This window comes from Falco peregrinus, chromosome 5 (genome assembly GCF_023634155.1).
Source record: "Falco peregrinus isolate bFalPer1 chromosome 5, bFalPer1.pri, whole genome shotgun sequence".
Classification (NCBI taxonomy): domain Eukaryota; kingdom Metazoa; phylum Chordata; class Aves; order Falconiformes; family Falconidae; genus Falco; species Falco peregrinus.
In genome coordinates, this window is record NC_073725.1 from 3,172,323 (window position 1) to 3,192,882 (window position 20,560).

The window sequence follows — 20,560 nt, forward strand, 5'->3', positions numbered from 1 at the left end:
GCTAGTGAACACATAATATCCTGGCAGTGCTGATACTTCCCTGTGTCCTATACTGCACCATGGCCTCAAACCATAATGAGTCACCTAAGTGTCCCAGAGAAGAGATAATTGTTTTAATTATATTTTGCACACTCAGTTGGCTGGCGAACTTGCTAAATTAGAGACATTCTGGTTCATGTTAAAGAAAATATACTTTCAAGAACAATGCATATTGGGTATCTACTCAGTGTGATTAATGTCTTTGTCTCCCTTGAGTGGCCTATTTTGATGCCAGCTGACAGCATAAAAAGAAAAAAAAGAAAAAAAAGCGTTATCTTTAGGGCATTCTGTTTGCTACACCCAAGTGTTTATAGCAACCAAATGATCTTCAACGTGTCTGGCTTCATGAATCATCACGTGTCTATGGGGATAAACTAGTGGAAAACAGAGACTGTAATTTCTTTTATAAAGTGATGATGGACACTATGCACATGTATTTGAGGTGCGTTGGTGGCTTGAAACTATTTTGCCTGATGCCAGCAAGTTAAAAACCGGATAGTGAAAGCTCTTATTTACTGGAACTGTAAATAGCAGTAGCACACTTTCTTATCCTCGGCCCCCAATGCAAGCATCTTCCTCGCAGAGGAATTCTGTGATTCTGTGCTTCAAACCACAAGGATAATAAACTTTCATTTTCCTTTACTAATTGTTCCTCTTGTATTGGTTTTCTTTCCCTGAATAGTTTAACATATTAACTGTGTGTATATATGTTTATATATATGCCTATACATTAAAAATTTGAATTGTGTTTTCAAATAATTTTAAATTGCAGTCTCTCTTTGGACTTCAGAGCACGTCAGTAAAACAGCATGTACTTTTTGAACTGTGAGCACTGGTTATCTGAATAAAAATATGTGTTGTCAGAATTAAACTATTTAAAGAGTTAAGGCACTGTAAATTGCAAGACACATGAAATAGATATGCAGGTTACATTTTGTTCTTTCTGCTGTGTGGGGGTAAAAGGTAATACACCCATCTGTTTTTCATAGTGGAAACACTGCAAATATAAGCCAGGATACATGTTCCTTTGTCTTAATGTTCTTAGTTAAGTTTTCTTATGTATGCCTCTTGTTTTTTTAACCTGTCTTATGCTATGAAATGTAGTACCTCTCAGTATTGTTCACTGTACAAGGAAGACAAAATAATGTCACATGTTATATAGTAGTATTGCATATACAGTTTCTTCTGGAATTAATGTGTGTTGGTGCCAATACCAGGATGGATTAACTAGTGAGGACCACAATACTGTTTCTACTTGCCCTTCAAAAACTAAAAAATTACAAGCAGACAAAGTAGTGGGAATATGAACTAATATGAACATATTAGGTACATATGTTTCACTTAAAAAAAAAAAAAAGTTTTCCTGATGAGGGGCAGGAGGAAGAGAGGGAAAATTTGAATTTATTTGACAAAAAATATGGTAACTGGAAAACATCAGCTTTGTTTACTAGTCCTTTTTTCCTTTCCTTTCTAATTTCTATTTGCTAGTAAGAAAGGAGTGAAAAGAAAAAGAATAAGGATAGGAATGAGGACACTGAAACAGAAAATTTTAAATATTTGGGAGTGTTTGATTCTAGGTTGAGCAACGACTTCCTATCATAAAGAAATTATTGTTCCTTAATTCTAAGTAGTTTAGACACAAACAATTAAAGAGGTAGACAGCTTTACTAGTAGATTGTTTGGATCCTGTTTGGATGTACTGTGCAAATGCTTTGAGCCCATTCTTGCACCTCTTTTTAGTCTTTCAGAGCACAGTGGATGGCTACATCAGTCACTAATGGATGATTTTTTCATGTAAACGTTTTTCATGTGCTGTGTTTGTGGCATTTTTTAACTATTATTTTTCTCTCTCACTATGTGGTAGAATGTGGAAGACAGCGTGTTGCTGCAATCTCCCACTCATCTATTACTGTTTTGCGAACAGTGGAGCAGACGCTTGCTACGAGCCGGTGAAAGAGTGGGAATGACGAAGGAATACACTTGAGTTCCTAGAAAGCTGCAATGAAATGCATGCTTCTGTGAACCTAGTCTTACTGAGTGTGCCATGCAGCATGTGTAAGTGGAATATCTCTAAAGGGAACAAACAGTTCATCATGATGCTACCGATGTTTGCGTGAAGTTATTACTTTTTACTGTTTGGAGGCTGTTGCAGTACAGACTTGTAACATTCTTAATGGAAGGCTTACGCGAGGGTACCGTGCAGTAATAGCCCTCTAAGTAGGCTTTATTGGCGTCATTATGGAACAGTAGGTTGTGGCTCAGTGTTAAAGCTAACCTTCATCTTGTTTGTTTAAACAGAGATTCATCCTTTTTTGTGCTGCACAGAAATTAACACCACTTACTCTCTGAGGTTGGCAAGATAATCTATAATGCTGTAGATACTGTGCCTTACCTTTTAATTAGTTAATGATGTAACAGGCTTTTATAAGAAAAGTGAAAATTATCCTTTGTTACCAAGAAAAGGAAAATGCTTTAAAAATTACATTAATTCAAAACAAGGGTAAATAATACCTTAAGCATATACTAAATTATGCCACTGTATGGCAGACTTGAAGTTGCCTTGCTGCCTAGCCTTACACTTTTTAAAATATGAACCAGCCCAGGCTTCTAAGTCCCATCATCATAGATTTATTTTATTTTATTTAACCATAGGGTTTTTTTTAATGTATTCTTATCTCAGTTTGATATAATTTGTTCTTCTCGTGTTGGGCAATATCTTAGTATCCATCGTGGTCCAAAATCTCAATTTCTGAAATCTGATTAACTACATTTGCTTTATTTTCCTGCACTGCAAAAAAGAGTTTTCAGAAGATGAAGTGAAGATTTTGCTAAATAAATGAGGCACAGACTTCCTTGTTGCTCATTTCATTATTTGTGATCTTCCTTCAGCATCGTTGTTGTGGTCGTGTACATTACCAGTGATTTCCAGAAAGAGACAGAGGCCCATGCTGGCAGAGCATAGTTTTGTTAAAGCAGTTTCTTTTATTTGCAGTGTCAAATAGTTTAACATGGAACTTTTTCTTCTCATTGAGACAGACTAGGATTTCAGGATTTTTCACTTTGCACGTATTCAGGCAGAAACTATATAAGAGGAGACACTCTTGACAAAGCAGTCTATTATAGAAGTTTCTCTCCAAGAGGATTAAAAAAGAGATTAAGTTACGGAGATAATCATATGGATCTTTCATAGGAACTGTAGATTTTGTTCTGTTGATTTAGAGGTTGATGTGATAATCATCAGAATTGCAGACAGAAGCCTTCTCAGGTATCGCTAGTTTTGCTTAAAAATGTTGGTAAGCCATTATCTTCTCTCTGAAATCTAGTGACCAAGCGTAGTATCCCAATTTGGCAAACAAAGTGGCAGGGTGTCTTAGCCTTACAGTTTGACAGTCCTAGAAAAGTGTATGTGAAATTAAATCCTGTAAATTTTTTCCACACTTTTTATGAGGGTTGTTTGTTTTGGTTTTCTTTGTTGTGTTTTGTTTTATTTTTTAATGGATCCATTGTGAAATCATGAATAAGGCTGACAAAGTTCTACAGTGAGGTCAGAGAGAATTGGCTTCCAGTAATGTTTTGTTGAACAGGTTTCTACCGCTTTATTAGATGCAACCAGATTAGACAATTATCCCTTTATTTAAGAAGATTCTCATCAATTTGATTCAGGGATGGGATTGCTTTTTGGTTGGTTTCAATGATATGTGGAAGAAAAAAGAATCTGAAGGTCCAACATGCTATCTCTGAATTCTCTGAAAATCCATGCTCATGCTAGGCTGTTATTCCTTAGAATCTGCATCTGATTTAAAAAAAATAAATTTTAAATAAAAAAAAATTAGGTGCTTTTATGAATTATTAAAATATCGATTGCTAGAAAGTTGTTTTTATGTCTCAAGCATAGTTTTTTGGGGGAAGAATTACCCTGATACATACATTTGAAAATTCTAACAACTTAAATCCTGTCTAATTTGGGTCCAGATTCTCATCTGGCCTCATTCATCCTATAGTATTCCATAATCAGCAAATAAAAGCATGCCTGAAGTAGTCTGGGCTAGATATTCCAGGGGTAAATTCAAGTTTGATGCACGTTTTTCACAAAATGATTCATCATCCTTCAACCTTTGTGATGTAAACTGCCAGATGTGCAGTTCTTATGGACTCCTAGGACCCAGTCAACCTCCCTTCAGGTTAACTAGGTCTTTGTTCTGAGTCCAATCAGGGTCCATCAGGATCCTGGAGCAATGCTTTGGAGCAGCTCAGTGTAAAGAATGAGCAAGTGGGCAGTGCTGGTCATTGTAGAAGTCGGTGCAGACCTTCATTATTTGACAAACAGCTTTTCTTTCCTCTTGCTCAAATATCAGAAAGAAACAAAATGCTCATGCAAACATAATATACCTTTAGGTGTCAGAAGCACATTACCACAAAAATAGAAAAAAAAATTAAAGAAGAAAGATTAAAAAAGAAAGCTTGGTGCAATAAAAAGAAATTGAGAATCTTGGCTAACAAGGTTGTTGAAGTCTATGTTATGTTACTGTTTTTTTACCATCAGGTGCTGGATCAGACATATCCTAGAAGCCCCGAGGGTTTATGCACTTCTGACTGGAGTAGGTGGTAGTGGTAAACAAAGCTTGTCAAGGCTGGCGGCATGCATCTGCTCCCTGGAGGTTTTCCAAATCACGCTGAAGAAAGACTATGGGATCCAGGACCTGAGGGTAAACTGATAGATACTCTTGGAGTTTGTTGAGTTCACTACAAGAATGTGTAGTTTTGTTGTTGCATGGGCTTGATAAAATCACAAAACAGTATGATTTACAGTAACGACCCCTGTTGTTCCTGTGGTTTTCAGCTATACCTCTGGTTTATATTTGAAAAATGAATGGTCAAAAAATATTTCAGTGTCTGTTTATACGCTTAATAGAATATTGGTAGTTTCTCCACTTTTTCTAAGGCAACTACTTCACATACTACAAAGATGTGGTTGGAGTTTTGGTATTTAAAGTTAGCAGTTTGTTACAAATTTATGCGTGTCATTGCATGTGTATTAATATAGTGGAATGAAATTGATGTGGGTAAACTCAGGGCAAAATTTTGTCCTCGTGGCATGCAAGTCACTCAGTCAATTAAACTGGTCATATGCAAAGATAGGGAATACAGTTGTGAGGTGCTCTGTCAGGCTTACAGGCTTCAGGACACGGCAGGGCTGAGTCCTGTCTATGTGAGCAAACAGGGAAGTTGAGGAACATTTTCTTCCTCCTCATTCTACGCGGACAGCGGGCACTGCTTCTGAATGTCAGACACAGCTAAATAAGGATCTGACTATGGCTAAATTTGGTGGATGGTGGTCCCCAGAAAGCCCTTCTTTTTGCCGTGGGCCATGGCCAAACCACCACAGTTTGTGCAGCCCAAGGCATCAGTTTTCAGAGGGAGGTACATGCTGGATTATTTTGGAAAAGTGCTGCATGTTCTTCAGTGTCTTACATGGTGACTAGGTTCTTGTGCCCTCCTTCCCTGGGCAAATGAGGTGTAGCGTAAGATGTGGGCTGAAGTGATCGTTTCCACCATACTGTTTCCAAGCAGAGAAACTTCTAAGCCTGAGGATTTGTTTTCTGCTAGGTTAGGTGGCAATTTGGTGTTGACTTTATTCTGTGTGTTCAAATGTGACCACACTCAAATGCAACTGATGTGGGTTGTTTTTATCTGGAACCCCATGCCAAAAAGCATTCGGTGTTTGTACCCCTATTAGCGCAATGGTCCCATGCCATGTCTCTCTGGGCCACCCATGTCTGACAGCAAAAGTAACAGTGCACCAATTCACTACTCAGTCTTTTTTATTTTTTGAGCATGAGAAAGCTCTCCTAAATAAAATCACACACACATGTGCATGCAAAATGTCTTGCAGAAATATCAGAGTTTAAAATGGATCTGACTCTTCAGTGCAATTCCCAGACATTATTGATGTGGTTGTGGCTGTTCTTGATAGGTAGTTTCATGAGATCCCTTTTTTAGTACGTTCAGGGGGCGGTGGTGGTGGTGGTATTTCCTTGATTAGTAGTCCGTTTTGATCTTTATCACTAGGTCAAGTCAAAACCTCAGTGTTTAATATGGAAAACAGAGGTAAGCTGCTTTTCCCTTTGGATGTTATGCAGCAAATTAGCAATGTGTAAATAAACTGAAAAAAACAAGAAGTCAGCAATGCATTGCCATCCACTAACATGCATTTCACACTTTTCCTGTATCAACATTTTAACAGAATATGAGTGATTGCCTCCTTTCCTTACAGGTAGATCTTGCCAGTTTGTACATCAAGACTGGTGCCAAGAACATGCCCACCATGTTTTTGCTGACAGATGCCCAGGTTCCAGACGAACGCTTTCTTGTGCTGATTAATGACTTGTTGGCATCAGGTGATTAGACTAACACATTTCTTGAAAGATCTTTTTCCAATGACAAATGATCTGTGATTTCATTAAACTTCAAAGAGATTATTTCTCTTTCAGGTATTTGTAGGGGGAGTTTTTAGAGAGGCCAAGTCAACCCGTTCAACTCGAGCATTGAGTCTCATTTGCTGAAGAAGGCATTGCCCGCTGAGGAGATGAATTGCTGAGGTTTATCATTCATAAGTGCATTGGTCTGGGGAGAGATGGGACTCTCTCTTTGACTTAATACTGTTTGCTTTGATAGGATTTCACTGACATTAGACGATGTCTTTATGACTGCACAGTCACAGTGTAACAGACAGCAATGCAGTTTCACCCACATTTTGAGAGTTAGAGGCTCTGGATTTTGAACGTGGGGATCTGGAGATAGGGTGGAAGACAAATGGGAATAATACTATGCTGTACATTGGAGAGTATCTTAAAAGGTATTTTAGAAATTATTTATTTTTTGCAGCTTGACTGGAAAACAGGTTTCTAACAGCCCGTAAAAAAAGGAACCACTGTTCTGAGGGATACATAATTTATGAGTGAACTTCCTATCAGGGCAAATATTTTTGTCTTTTTAAACAATGTTGTTTCTTCTCCCTTAAAAAAAAAAAGTTGTTCTTTTTAGGTGAAAAAGTGTGGGGAACAGGAGGAAACTGTTTTGTACTTGATCTGGCTATTATCACAGCATAACTCCAGTTATACGCCTAAACCCCATTGTGTTAAATACCATGTAGAAGATTATTTCTCAGGTTGTGTTGTGTAAGGCTTCTCCTAACTGCCCCTTTGTCTTGTTGCAGGAGTGGTTCCAGATCTGTTCAGTGATGAAGATGTGGAGGGCATAGTTACAGAAGTTAGAAAAGAAGTCCCAGATCTGGGCCTGATGGACACCAGAGAAAGCTGCTGGAGGTTCTTCTTGAGTAAAGTGCAGCTGCAGTTAAAGTAAGGCATGTTTCAGGGACAAGAGGCGGTGCTGAGCTGGTCAAAATAACAACATATTTCAGTTATCTCATAACCCAGCATATGTTGGCATACTTCTCTTGAAAGGCTTGCTCTCTGACTTGTGACACCGAATTTGCCTCTGTCATGTTACCCCTGTCATGGCCTTCTCTGTGTGGAGACGTGGTGCACAGCGAGTTTTTCTTTGAGATCTGACTGTTGACTTTCTGCCTGTTCATAGGACAGTCACGTAGCTGCTATGTGGCTTAGTTTCATGGTCTTACGTTTTGAACATAACAAAGCATTTCAGAGAGAAGTGAGGTGCTGATGAGGATTTAGTGGTGCAGTTGGTGCAATTGTAAATACGTTCCCTAATTACACATGTTACCGAAATCTCAGAATGAAGAACTTACCTGTCGCGACGGAGGGAAGACACAGTCACTCAATATGAGTGATCAGCAGACTTCGTTTATTGCACCTTACAGTCACCTTTTATGCCTTGTTATAAATGGCTCATACATATTACAAAAGTTAAGCTCATTATTGGTTAGTTACCTAAATACCAAGCCGCCCCTAGTTTCTCTTCTGTAGTTATCTGTTCCCACCTGCAACATTCTTTTCCCACCAAAGTCTTCCTGTTACTGTGTAACAAGGACAGCCAAAGACAGTGTATTTTGCTTTACTTCAGATGAGCTGAGAGCGATGCGCATTTTTGTTCAGCCAGCTGGACTATGTCTATGAGACCTTTTTTCAGCTAGCCAGTTATCCACACTTACCGACACCAATGTGGTGTAGATAAGCAGACACTTCTTTACTGACGGCCAGGTGTGTGAGTGAGTCCTCTCACGATCAACGCACACCAAGCTTCAGAATCATGCACCATATATAGAACTTATTCATGCATATTCATTAAGTATTCATGCATAATCATAGTATTTCCCGTAAATCATTAACATATTCTCCTCCCATATCCGATCCTGCGCAGTAAAGGTTAGAAAGGTCTAGAAATGGGTCTGGGGTACGATTTGGGTAGGTGGTATGTGAGTCGGTGGTCGCGATCTCCCCCTGCCGGAATTCCCTGCTACTAAAGTTCACAATTTCTTGGCAGGCAACTACAAGCTGTTCCAGTCGACTCTCCCCGGTTTCCATTAATCTCATATTCTGACATTTCAGTACACTTTCTACATACAGAAGACTAGTCAAATACAAAGAAATCTGTAAAATCCCAAATTTTTTACCTAAATTTTAAACAATGATTCTAGCCCATTCTTCTGGCCTTGGTACAGGGCTGTACAAAGGATTTCATAACAGCTTTTGCTGTGCAACTACAAGTTTCATTAAAATATATTTCTTATTCCAAATGATTTTATAAAGTCAATTAATTCTAACTTATTAGCAGATCTGTAACACACATACAGTAATTCTGTATATGTAGTCAAATCTTAAGCATTTGCACAAATAATTGATATTTCACAGTAAATGTTAATACTTTCCATTTTTCCTGTGCCATTTAAAACTGAGGAAAAAATATCCATGTAGCTGTTTTCAGGTCAAAAGCTGTTTAGCAATATACGTTAATATGATACCACAGTTGCAACAAGTGTCTCTCTTGAACCCCGTTTTAGAGGCAATGTTGCTGAGGCAGGCTGCAGTTCTCTCCTGAAAGCTGGAAAGCAGAAATCTGGGTACATTGCTTTTGGAGTGGCATTGAGGAACTTTAAGTTTATGCAGCCTTCAGTTTTAAACATAATCTGAAATGTGTGTGGTTGATAAGAAAATTAGAAGTCTGAAAACCATTCACCCTTTAGAAAGAAAATGTTTTGAAGGGAATATATGCCCCATACTTTGTCTATTAAACTGATCTGCTTGATTGGGGATGAGAAGAGCCTTCCCATAGCAGGTTATTCCACAGTAGTCTTCTGTGCGAGTTTTTTCTCCATGTTCTGAAGTGTTTAACTACCACTGATTTAAAGACCATTCCTATTTGGTTATGAGATTTTTTTCAAGTTCTTACACTTTATAACATACTAATTTATCTTTTTTTTTTTTCTTATCTTCTTTTTCCTATCCTGCTTTAGTTTTGCAGATGTTCCTTCCTATCTCTAATTTTGTTGCCATGACTACTGTCCCTCCACGAATTTATTCTGTAACTTCAGGGTCAGTGGAGACTTGTATAGGATGTAGTGTGACATCTTCTGTATTGTTTTCACTTTTGCTGGACTTCAGTAATATGGACAATAGTGGTGCTTACCTTCCATATATCTATTTCTAATGAGTGCTGTTTGTCTCTGTTTCATGACTATTGCATTTGTGTACATTTTTAAGAGAGGACTGGAAAAATAATACCTAATATCTCTCTTAATTTTTTTCTTGTCCATTTCTTTCCCTTTGTTTTCTTCTTATTCCCCCATCAGTTTCTTCCTTTTTTTTTTTTTTTAAACCAGCTTTTTGAAAGACAGCTTTCAAGTGCCTTTTAACTTGCAACCATTTCACCAGTCCCCCACTGTGCAAATTAGCACTTCTAGAGGCCAGAACAGGAGATACCTATTCATGTTGCAGGGAAGCAAAGCAGAGACATTATAGTACTGAGGGAGACATAAATTTCATGAGTTAACACACTGGCAGATATCTGTATGGACTTTAGTGTTGGGTGACCTATCACCTCCTCCTTTCCCTAGATTTGAAGAATAAAAGACTCATAAAATGTGAAAGAGAACAAAAGGGAGAATATAGGCTGTTTCAGAATGTTAAAGCTCAGTGAAGTGATATAGTCTCATTTTTCCATTTCATTTAAAAAAAATCAACATTCTACAGTAGGCATGTTTCACTTGTGCTCACCCATCATCTTAAAGCCTCAAGTTCTGTTTATGATGAGGAATCTGTGTCTCTGGAACCAAAACTACACAGCGCTATTCTTTGAACCACCATAGCAATTTGGCTTTGTGTTGGTTTTGTTTCAATTGTTTTCAGCCTGGAACTTGCAGTCAGTTCTGTTGTTAACGTACTGAGAACATGCCATGTATGTAGATGCAAATTTATGCCAGTGTAAATTGGAAGTATGTCAGCTGAAGACAGTGGATTGCACCATTGTAAAATATGGGTCCACAGCTGAAGTGTGTGCGAGGACATAAATGCATCTGAGGATTTCAAAAGCTTTCATGATGAATGATGAAATAAGTAGCAGTCTTCTTTTTTAACTTAACAAAACCAATGGCCAAACATTGTAAATGGTAAGGTGCCGACAGTACTAAGGCATGTCATGAGCTGAGAGGTTTCTAAGGCTCACAGTGATTTACTGGAGATCCAAAAGTTTTTTCAGTATCCCATCTCTCAGCAGTAATTGCTCTTAAATACTCTGCACGTTACCAGAATTTCTTAGGAAAGTAAAGGCCAGAAGAACCAACTATTTCTCAAAAGCATGGGTATGAGACAAGGTCAGTCAGTCTTGCTGTCACCTGAGCTCTGTCTGATTTTATTTTATTCTTTTGGTCATAGCAACCCTTCAACTTTTTCTCAAAAATGGAAACACTGTGCCTAAATGCCTTGTAGCCCACATGCCCTACGCAAACATACTCTCAAACATACCTACATGTTTTCCAAGTTCTGTGTTTCCTACTACCTCATCTCGGCTTCCTCACTGCTCATAAACATTACAATATATTCTAAAGCCATACATGTTACATGGCTTTTCTTCTGAACTCTTTTTCTCTGTTACTCAGTCTGTGTGCAGCTTGTTTTCTTCATGAGCTGCTGATCTCTGCTACAGATACATGCTCCTCCTTTTTTGAGTAAGTTTCCTCACTGTCTGTTTTCCTCATGTTTCAAAGTTTACTGTCCCTCAGTGGCCAGTGTGAAGTCCCAGCGTTAAGTACTAGATTTGCTAGTTTTAGGGTAATGCCATTTCTCCAATTTTATTCCAATAAGCAAACCTGGCTGAACTGCTTTAGTCATCACATCCTTAGAATGGTCTCCTCCTTGCATAGGCCTGTCAGTATTTAGCTGGCTCCCCATTTTCTGCGGAACTCAGCAGTACTGTAGTTCCATGTCAGCCAGAATGAACATCAAACACAGGCAGAGCAGGTGCCCCGCATCACCACAGGCCGTCTTGTCCAAAATATTGCTACTTTTTTTTTTTTTTTTTTAATCATTGCCTTTCATTTTGAAATCCTCTTTCATCAGGACATATTAGCCTTTTCCTTGTGGTCTCTTTCGCCACTGACAGAACATCTCTCTTTATCTGTGAATCTGAGAGGAACTTATGTAGCCCCATCACAACTTAGCTTTTGGCTAGCTCTCGTGATTTTTCCTTTGAGGGCATAAACACACATGCCTGTCAGCTTGACTGCTTTACTCCTAGCTAGAAAGAGCCACATTTTTAGGGATTCTGGTTCTATGTTAAACTAATACTAATGCCAGATGTGATTGTATTTGATTCCATCAGAAATCAGGGTTCAGTTGATCATACACTCTTATCACTTGATCAGTCTCACCTCCCAAATAATTTATGAACTTGCCAACCAGTTGCCAACAAGGAAGCAGGTGGGTCAGGGACAGACACAGTTACTGCCCCACCACTGAGTGAAAGCTCAGTTATGGTATTGGACAGCCAAGAAGCTATTGAGGCTTTCCAAGTTCCGCCGCACATAAACCAGCTGCTTCTGCAGTTGGCTGGCTCTTACAGAGTTTCTGTCTATGAAAAACTCCAGGTTTTTATTATTTGGATGTCAGCCATCTCTTCTTGAGTACTTAGAGAGCTGATTTGTAAGGATACATCTATATCAGCAAGTTTATGAGGTTTGTTTTGTCATCCTGAGGACTAGTAGCATGACATGGCTGGCATCAACGTGTGTTAGCTTTTCGTTTGCTCTGCTCACCAAACGACGGCAGCAGCGCAGAGCTGGCTAGGAACGATTCCTGGTCTGTACAGCTCCTTCCTTCTGCTGCAGCGCTGCGTAGTTTCACGTGGGAAAACCATGGGAGCGAGTGTGCTTACTCTTAAATAGGATGGGCCCTGTCAGACCAGTGGTCAAGTGTGTGCCGAGGCGCTGTTCAGTTCATCAGTATTAAGATGCGCTGTTTGTCTGTCTTGCTGTCTTGGAAGCACTTGGTGAACCTAGAAAGCTTGCATATCTTGAGATAAGCAGAGGTCGTTGAGCCGAAAAATATGGTATAAGAGACATGTCTGTAGTGAGAGTGACATGTGAGTGTGAGGCTCAAATGGGACATTTGAGAACAGAGGATTTTGGTGTTCTTAGGGGTTGTGAATGCTACATGGAAGTTGATATTAATTTCCTATGATACCAGTTCTTTTGTCCGCACCAATTGTCTCCATTACTCTCTTGTGCAAATTTAAGTCTTAAAATTGTCAGATGAAAGACTCTTGCATAGTCCTTTTCAATCCACATTTCTTTCAAATAAGGGGATGGCTCTATCTTGGAGAACTTCCCAATTTTTTCTATTACTATATGAAATACCATCACTGTAATATTTATATCCTAGTTGTCTTGCCAAAAATGAAGCTTTTCTTACATGGAGCATTTCCTATTCTTTTTTTTTTCCCTCATGTCAAATTAGGCTGTCATTTATGGCCTGCGCGGAAGATAAATGTTTCCAAAATGTGACCTTCTTGCTTAAGCAAAGATTGTTCAAAATGTAGACAGTAATAATTACTCATTTTTCCTCACAGCTCTCTTGTTATCAGATCACATGGCACCTTCATTATTCTGTATTCAAAGGAAGCAGTGCACAAGGTCTTTCATAATACTGGGAATTCACTGGGGGGAATGCAAATGAACTCTGCAAATATGCCACATCATATCCATGCCTGGCGTGATTTTACGAAACTTCACTGAAGCTAAAGGAGATAGAAAGGTTATGCCATGGTGAGGATCTGATTACCTTCTTTTTATGACTACATTTTCAAGTATATGCTGTATCCTAGATTTTTATTGTCCACAAAAAATAGTTAAAAAAGACGTAATTATCTAATTTGGATGTTACATTATGTTATAGCTAGGGCTGTGCTGGAATTTCCTCCCTAACAATATGATATAGTAAAAATCACTCAGTTGTCACTTTGTGTTTTAGAGAGAAGTAATGGAAATTATAAAAAGTGTGTTTGAATTTGAGCTCTAGAATTAGCTATTCCAAGAATTAATTTATCAAAGGATTGAGAAATTATTCTTCTAATCCTCATCCTGACATGATAATCTACAGAATTTGTAAGTAACTAATTTTACCTATTGCTACTTTGTTATTGGATTTAATTGTTTCTCTTTATTCCCTGCAAGGTTTCTAGAATTCAGTTTTCCAGATCCTCTCATCTAGTCCCTCTCTTCTTAGGCTTCATAGCCATTCTTTTTAACTGTTGTCTTCTGCTTTGTAATCTGCGCTTGTAAAATTACGGCTCTGTATTTGAATAAGTCTCCACTGCAAGCAAAAGATTGGTGTATTTGTGTTTTGTGCATAGTTCACCTGCCTTTAAACTTGCTGTTTTCAGGGCTGTTCACAGTATAACTGACAGTTGAGTCCAGGATACTCACTCAAGTATCTTTCCTTTTTCTTGGTCGAGTTTTCAGGATGAATAACTTTGGTAGGACTAGTCTGTGCCTGGTGCTTCTTCCAAAGACTTTCACTGGGACTTGCTTACCATGTTCAGCAACTTCAACTGTTTCTCTCCTGTCTGCCTTCACTCATCACTCTGTTCACCTCCTGTTCCGTGCTTGCTTGGTATGTCGTTGTTCAGTGTTGAGAGGCTTTTGTTATCCCCATGACAGTGGTTATCCACATGAGCTCCAGTAGTACTGTGCTGGATAAGCACAAGATTAGAATGAAGATTAGAACGTACTACTAAATGTACTCTAACATTTTCAGAAATCTTTTTGAGGAGTGACCACAGGCAAGGAGAGAACAGACAAGTTCTGGGTATGAATTAGTAAATGTAGAATTTAGATGCTAGGATAAAATTAAAAGTAAACAATCCTGAAAGGTCAGTATTACCTTCTCAGGGATCTCCAGTTCATATAAACTAGTGCAGCAACTTGTAGATGCAAGTAGTTCTTTTAAATCACTCCTAATGAATTACATTGGGTAGAGAAAGCACCTTCTGCCCTGAAGTTCAATAGAAGATTGATATGAATAGGGCATAAATAGTAATCATTCCATACAAACAAATTTATAATATTTAGGTAGGATAAAATATTAGTTACACTACAAGACTAAGGAAAACACTAAATTCTGATTTGTGTTTGACAAATGGTCCAGGACTTTGATTTGACTTTTCTAGTCAAGTCCAGTACTTAGAGAGTTAGGTCCAAATATGAGCAATATGAGTGTAGGAGGGTGTAGAAGATGTAACTTCTAGAAAGACTGTGAATGGTTTGCAGCTTTGGAGGTGTGATAGATTCAGTTTGGCACCACTGCTGTAGCAAGGGCACTTGTGAGAAGCACATCAAAGCAGCGATGGATATCTGTAGGCTCTCCGTTGCTGGTGCTACCATAGCAGGGATGGTGTGCAGATTGGAGAAGGTGGCTACTAGAGGAATAAGAGAGGAGAAAATGGGGTGCCCCAAGCATCAGCGTTACTCACTGTATCTCTGGTGTTATGACTGCACACAGAATTTTATCAGAAAATGAGAGGGAGAAACAATGTCTAACCAAAGGATATATATGTCTAATTGAAGATATAACAGAGAAGAAATTTCAGAAAACTCACAGAAGTGCCCAAGGTCTTTGAGAATCACAAAACATACCTAGCAGATTCTTCATGTATATTTCATCTCTGATTCAGAGTTTTGGGGTGGAGAGCATTTATTCTTGTATGGTTTTGATTGTTTCTCCTGTGTTTGCCTTTCTTTCTTTTCAGCCTGATAAAATTTTTCTGTAAGTTCCAAGATCTTTCTGTGGTCTTTGGACAGTTTTAGTGTAGTTTTCATCCCTTGGCTACAACGGATTTCTACATAGACGTTTCTGCCATTTGCCTCTCTATGCTGAACACTTTCAAAGTAGGTGATGTTTTCTTCTGTACCTTTAGACCAGCTTACTGATCGGCCTGTCTTTGTAACATCCCTGGACAACCTGGCCTCCGTGGTGTTTTTCCATGGCTGTCTACTACATTTCTGCCTAAATTCTTGAAGATAGGGAAGAACGTTACTTCTTACAAATATGAGAACATGCACCGCTGTTTGTAATTCTTGCAGGAGTCAAAGGTCACCAGTGATTTAAAACCAGTGGTTTCTCTTGCTGACACATTCTCAAGTACTTCCTAGACAAATGTGCAAATTGCCTATGGTTAGAAGTTGTTTTAGGTTCATGTAAGACAAGTATTTTTCTCCATTTGACAATAAGTGCGATCAGTAGGGGGGCCAGAATAGCTACAGCAATTCAAAACTGTTTTAACATGAAATAGTCCTCCACATCCCATTCCATGAGACAGAGGAAAATGTACTGCGAGATCTTGTGTCTCTGGGAAGCTGGTAAGCATGTTGGAAATGGAACAGGCACTAGTGAATTCTCTCCATTTAGAAATATAAAGAAGTAAATGGACTAAAAATTAGTGGAACATGCAGTTAATTCACAGTGCAGTCTAAAGCAATGGCTTGGGGGCTCTGATTTATTGAATATTTATGGTTCACTCACCAGTAAAGATTTCAGTGAATTCTCCTCTCTTTTATGCCCCATTTAGTATTTTACTCTGCATCATTTTTCTTCCTGTCTGTCATAAAATGGGAGGCTATCATTGCTTCTGTTTGCCTTCCTTGCTTCTTCCTCTTACCTTTTTTCATGTCTTTCTCTTTTTTTCTTTTAAGATTTTCACACACCTGCCTTTCACCTACCCTGTTTCCACCATGGCTCCCAAGAGAAGGGATCACTTGTGCTTTTCTTGCTGTTGTACTTGGCCGTATCACAGCCTTATGAAAACGGTGTCATTGATCAGAAGCCTTCAATAATCTCAAAATCCCAGGCAGTTTGTGCAGCCATGAGAGAGTTTTTTGTGACCTGATATAGCCTGACCAGTGCTTGTGACCACAGGCCATTTCTTAACTGATTTTGCTAAAAAAGGTGGTAGTAAAAAAAAAAAAAAAAAAAGGACATACCCTGTGATTAAGCATAAAATTCAAGCTGCTTTACAAAATGCATAAATGTCCCAGGAAAGAGTTTCTCTTCAAGAGGGTATTTTGAATAATAGTAAAAGATTTTCTTGTTTTGACTTAGTTCTACTGAAATTACTCCTCTTTGCTCATAACTAAAGGTTACTTGCAGGAACTGTTGTCTTGTGTTTTCTAGTGCAGAGATGTGTTTTTGGAAACTATAAGATAATGGCAAGTCTTTTCCATTTTCCATGTAATCTTCTTCCCAGATACCATAGAAACTTTTTCCACCGTTACTATCCACTCATCACTTTCTCTCCTCTCTGGCTGCTTACAAACCTGGGAAGTGTTGTCCCAGGTCAACCTCCTCCTTTCTTCAGTCCTCTTTTTACTTCTTTTCTTTCAGGTTTGTGCTGCTCTTCCTTCTTCATCCAATTTTCTCTCAATGGCAATTCCTGATTACTCCAGAGGCAGAGTGAAGGTGTCACTCCCTTGGCACGCCTGACTGGGCTCTGCCCTGGCTCTTGTTGCTGTGGGGTAAGTGACGAACTTTTCTGATACCATTTGGCTGTTTTCTATTGGAATTAACAATATAGATGCCTTAGGATTTGAGAAGCCCTGTACAGCAAAAATAGCTCATTTCATAAGAGGCGTACAGGAAACACTCCAGTCCTGTCTTAAAGGCCTGATATCTGTCATTTTGCTAATTAACCAAAAGCAAATACAATGGCCAAAACATGTGCTAACTCCAGTAAGTAGGTCTGCAGATACAACTGAGGGACTAGAATAACCCTTCTTTCCCAAATGTCAGTTGCTCTATGTAAGCCTGGTGATATTAACAGCCAGTCACAGAATTATTTTCCTTGGAATATTTTAGCCAACGCTTGTTTGGACATCCCTTTCCACCTTTGTAAAGAATAGCCCCTAAAAATTTGCATACAAAGTAAGGTCCGAATCTCCTTTTCTTCCCGTTCTTTTACTGGGGTTGCGGTGCGTGTTGAAGCAGCTTGAATAGATTTAGAAACTCAAGAGCTGGGTTTGTGTCACCGTGACCCACTGGATGTGCACCTTCTGGCTGTCTGTGTGCCAGCTGGTCCCTGTGGCGGCATTATTGCTTACAGCTATCAGACGGAGTAACTGATACCAGTGTGGAGAGAGGGGAAGGAATCTGCGGTTGTACACTGCAGAGGGAGTACAACCTCTTTGCCCAAGGACCCGATGAAGTTTATTAGCCACCAGCTTTGGCTTGGAGCCTCAGCTGTGCACTGGCCGGCGCTGGGCCGTGGCTCACCGCGTGCCTGCCTTTGATCGCCTCAGCTTGCCATGTGATGATCGTCTCCCCTTCGCCTGCCTCCTCTCTGCAGTTCATTCCGTGATTCTCCCCGGCTGGTGCCACGCTGCCAGAGCCGGCTTGGGGGTCCCTGCCATCGTCACCTGCGCTGCTATAGACGGGCTGCGTGGGTGGCCGTGGCAGGTGCCTCGCTGAGGGGGCTGGGGGGGCTGGGGTACACTTTCAAGCTCATCAGGCTTCTAAGAAAGCAATGGAGATCACTGAAGGATCGCTAACTTCATAAGTTTAAAAAAACCAAGGCTCTTTGTACCCCTCCTTGCATACTTGTTGCCTTCTGTGGTGTTTCCAGCTCACCCCTGCTAAAAAAAAACCCGGATTTTTGTGCCCTGTCGCTGCCTGGTTCCTGCGGCAGAGTTCAGAGCTGTCTAGCACAGGCAGAAAAGTGAGGAAAGGAGAGGCATGTAATTCATAGCCCTGTCTTTGCAGAATCCTTCAATTCTAGGCTTTTTAGGATCTTACGCAAAATGCATTTAACCCTATTCAATACAGTTAGATAAACTCACTAGTGCTGTAGCAAATAAGGCTGAAATATTGCAGGGCACAGTCCAGACTAACTAAAAAAGAGTTTTCCCTCTGTTCAAGCAGCTAAGCAATGAAAATTTCCCCTGTAACCATATGGCAAATGCATTTAGAGTTTTAATATCTGGGTGATTATTCTCTTTCTGTTCCTGATTGATATGGAATGTGACTTGTTTCTTTTCAGAAAAAAATTGTGCATTAGTGAGTTTCCTTTCAGGGAAAGGAATGTTCTTATGCTCTTCATTTTAACAAGCTGTCTCTGTTGTCCCAGCCAGCATGAGACGATGCTGTTGTGCTGGCGGTGAGACTGCTCAGGTATTTGCAGGTGGAGTAATTCACAGCGATCTAAAAAAGATTTACTTGCCTCTGCAGTTGCAGTACTTTCATTCTGGAGTGCTATTAGGCTTGGGACCACCTGTTTGTATAGGGGATTTTTAACCATGAGAGGCTGAGGATTTCGGGAATGCCCAAGGAAGAGCCGGCTGGCTTTAGCCAAGGACAGCACCAGCCCCTGGGCAAATCTCGGTGTAAGAGACTGATGCTCTGACATTTGTCCTTGCAAACCCATGCAAAATACACATGGAGTCGTAGTGAAATGAAGGGGAAGGAGAGGGGAAGGCTGCAGGGGTCCCTGGGGCTGTTTCCAGGGGGGCCCTTCCCCTCCCTGGGGCTTGTGTGAGGGAAGGGGCTGGGGGCTGGGGGGGGCTCACACGGCTGCAGGCTGGTACCCGCGCTCCGGCGGCGTACGGATGCCTCCTGTAGGACTGCAAGGGAAAGAGAGATGTTTGCAAATCCTTGTCATTTGTATTTTCCATCAGCTCCTTCTGCTTTATTTTAACAGCTCACGAGAGATTTGAAGTGTTGTTAGGGTAGTTAGTTGTTGTCTGCTGAGCCATGGGGGTGTGACACCCGCTTGCATTAATTTTTAATGTGATACCAACTTACAGATACCCATTTATTTGAAAGAAACAGATAGGATTATGTGGAAAAAAGAGAAGGGAATTTATTTTGACTTAAGTATATTGCTTTTCCAGATCCTTAACTAATTATATTTTTCCCCTTTGAAAATACATCTGGTCATCAGAACTTAGTCTTTTAATATCGAAACTGTTTTGTTGGGGGTCTTTAAAACTTTTTTTTTCATTTAAGCATTATGTTCTTATATAATTCATTTTTTAGATATTCAGGAAAGATTTCACTAATCCAAGCAACTGTTGATGAGTCTCTTTTTCACAGTGGTGTTAACTGCTGCTGGTAAATACCTTTCCTGCTCAGTTCCCAGCAGGTGAAATAAATGGCAACTCACAAAATAATGTGACACTTTACTGACAGTGAGTTAAGGTTTCTGTGTCATCAACATATGTAAAGCAGTACTGGGTGCCTGCATCATGTCTGTAGATGAGAAGTCCAAGATAAGACAGGAGAATGCAAAAAATATGGGTGGTGACAGGGGAAACTTGCAAGTGACGGAAAAGTGAACCCAGAACAGAGATGCTGAAATAACAGAGAAACTATGACAGTGTTATAGGGAAACAGAAGGGGAACTCCAGCAAGAGAGACGCAAAAGCAAAACTGAACCAGAAAGGTTGGACAGGCATACAGCAAGGAGTCTGAAGAGGAGTTAAAAGGGAGGTGATGAGAGAATGATCACAAATGATCACAGAAAAATAGTTGGGGGGCGGAGCGGGAGGGGAACGAGACAGGAGATGGGATGGGGTGGGGACACAACAGGAGAGTTGCAGGGGTGTATTAGGATATCAAAAGAATGAGAGGGGCTGGGTTGAAAAGGACCACCCTGAAGAAGAGGAGATCTTGGCTGCAGTCTGCCGTCCCCTCTCTGTCAGAGATTTATGGGAGGTGATCTCCTCTCTAGTGCTGGTGTGTTAATACATCATTTCACTTGCTCCATTTTAGATATTTCAGGAAAGCCTTTTGTTTGCTCTTAGCAGAGAAAGCTTGTTATCCAGGGCTCATGTATGCCTGGATTCTGAAGCATACTGTAATCATGCTGTCCCTTATGATGAGCAGTGCAAGGTCTATTACTGAGTGATTATTTTGGCATAATTGACACTTAGCTCCTAATTTTCCTTTTTCAGGGTTTCCAAAAATACAACAACAGTAACTGGTAGATTTTTTGTTCATCACTGTGTAACAATATTACAGATTATTTTTAATTAGGGTAGTTTGAAGTTAAGCTAATGATCTTT

General features: G+C 39.8%; 1 protein-coding gene across 1 annotated transcript in view; it reads left to right on the plus strand.

Annotated features, from left to right (window-relative positions):
• The window catches only part of DNAH11 (dynein axonemal heavy chain 11), a 135,066-nt gene that overhangs the window by 47,163 nt on the left and 67,343 nt on the right, over positions 1-20,560 (plus strand). The window contains 7 exon segments of the mRNA XM_055803629.1: positions 321-481; positions 1,904-2,070; positions 2,073-2,094; positions 4,583-4,745; positions 6,314-6,437; positions 7,256-7,397; positions 11,879-11,933. Of these exon segments, the coding sequence (XP_055659604.1) occupies positions 321-481; positions 1,904-2,070; positions 2,073-2,094; positions 4,583-4,745; positions 6,314-6,437; positions 7,256-7,397; positions 11,879-11,933 (834 nt within the window).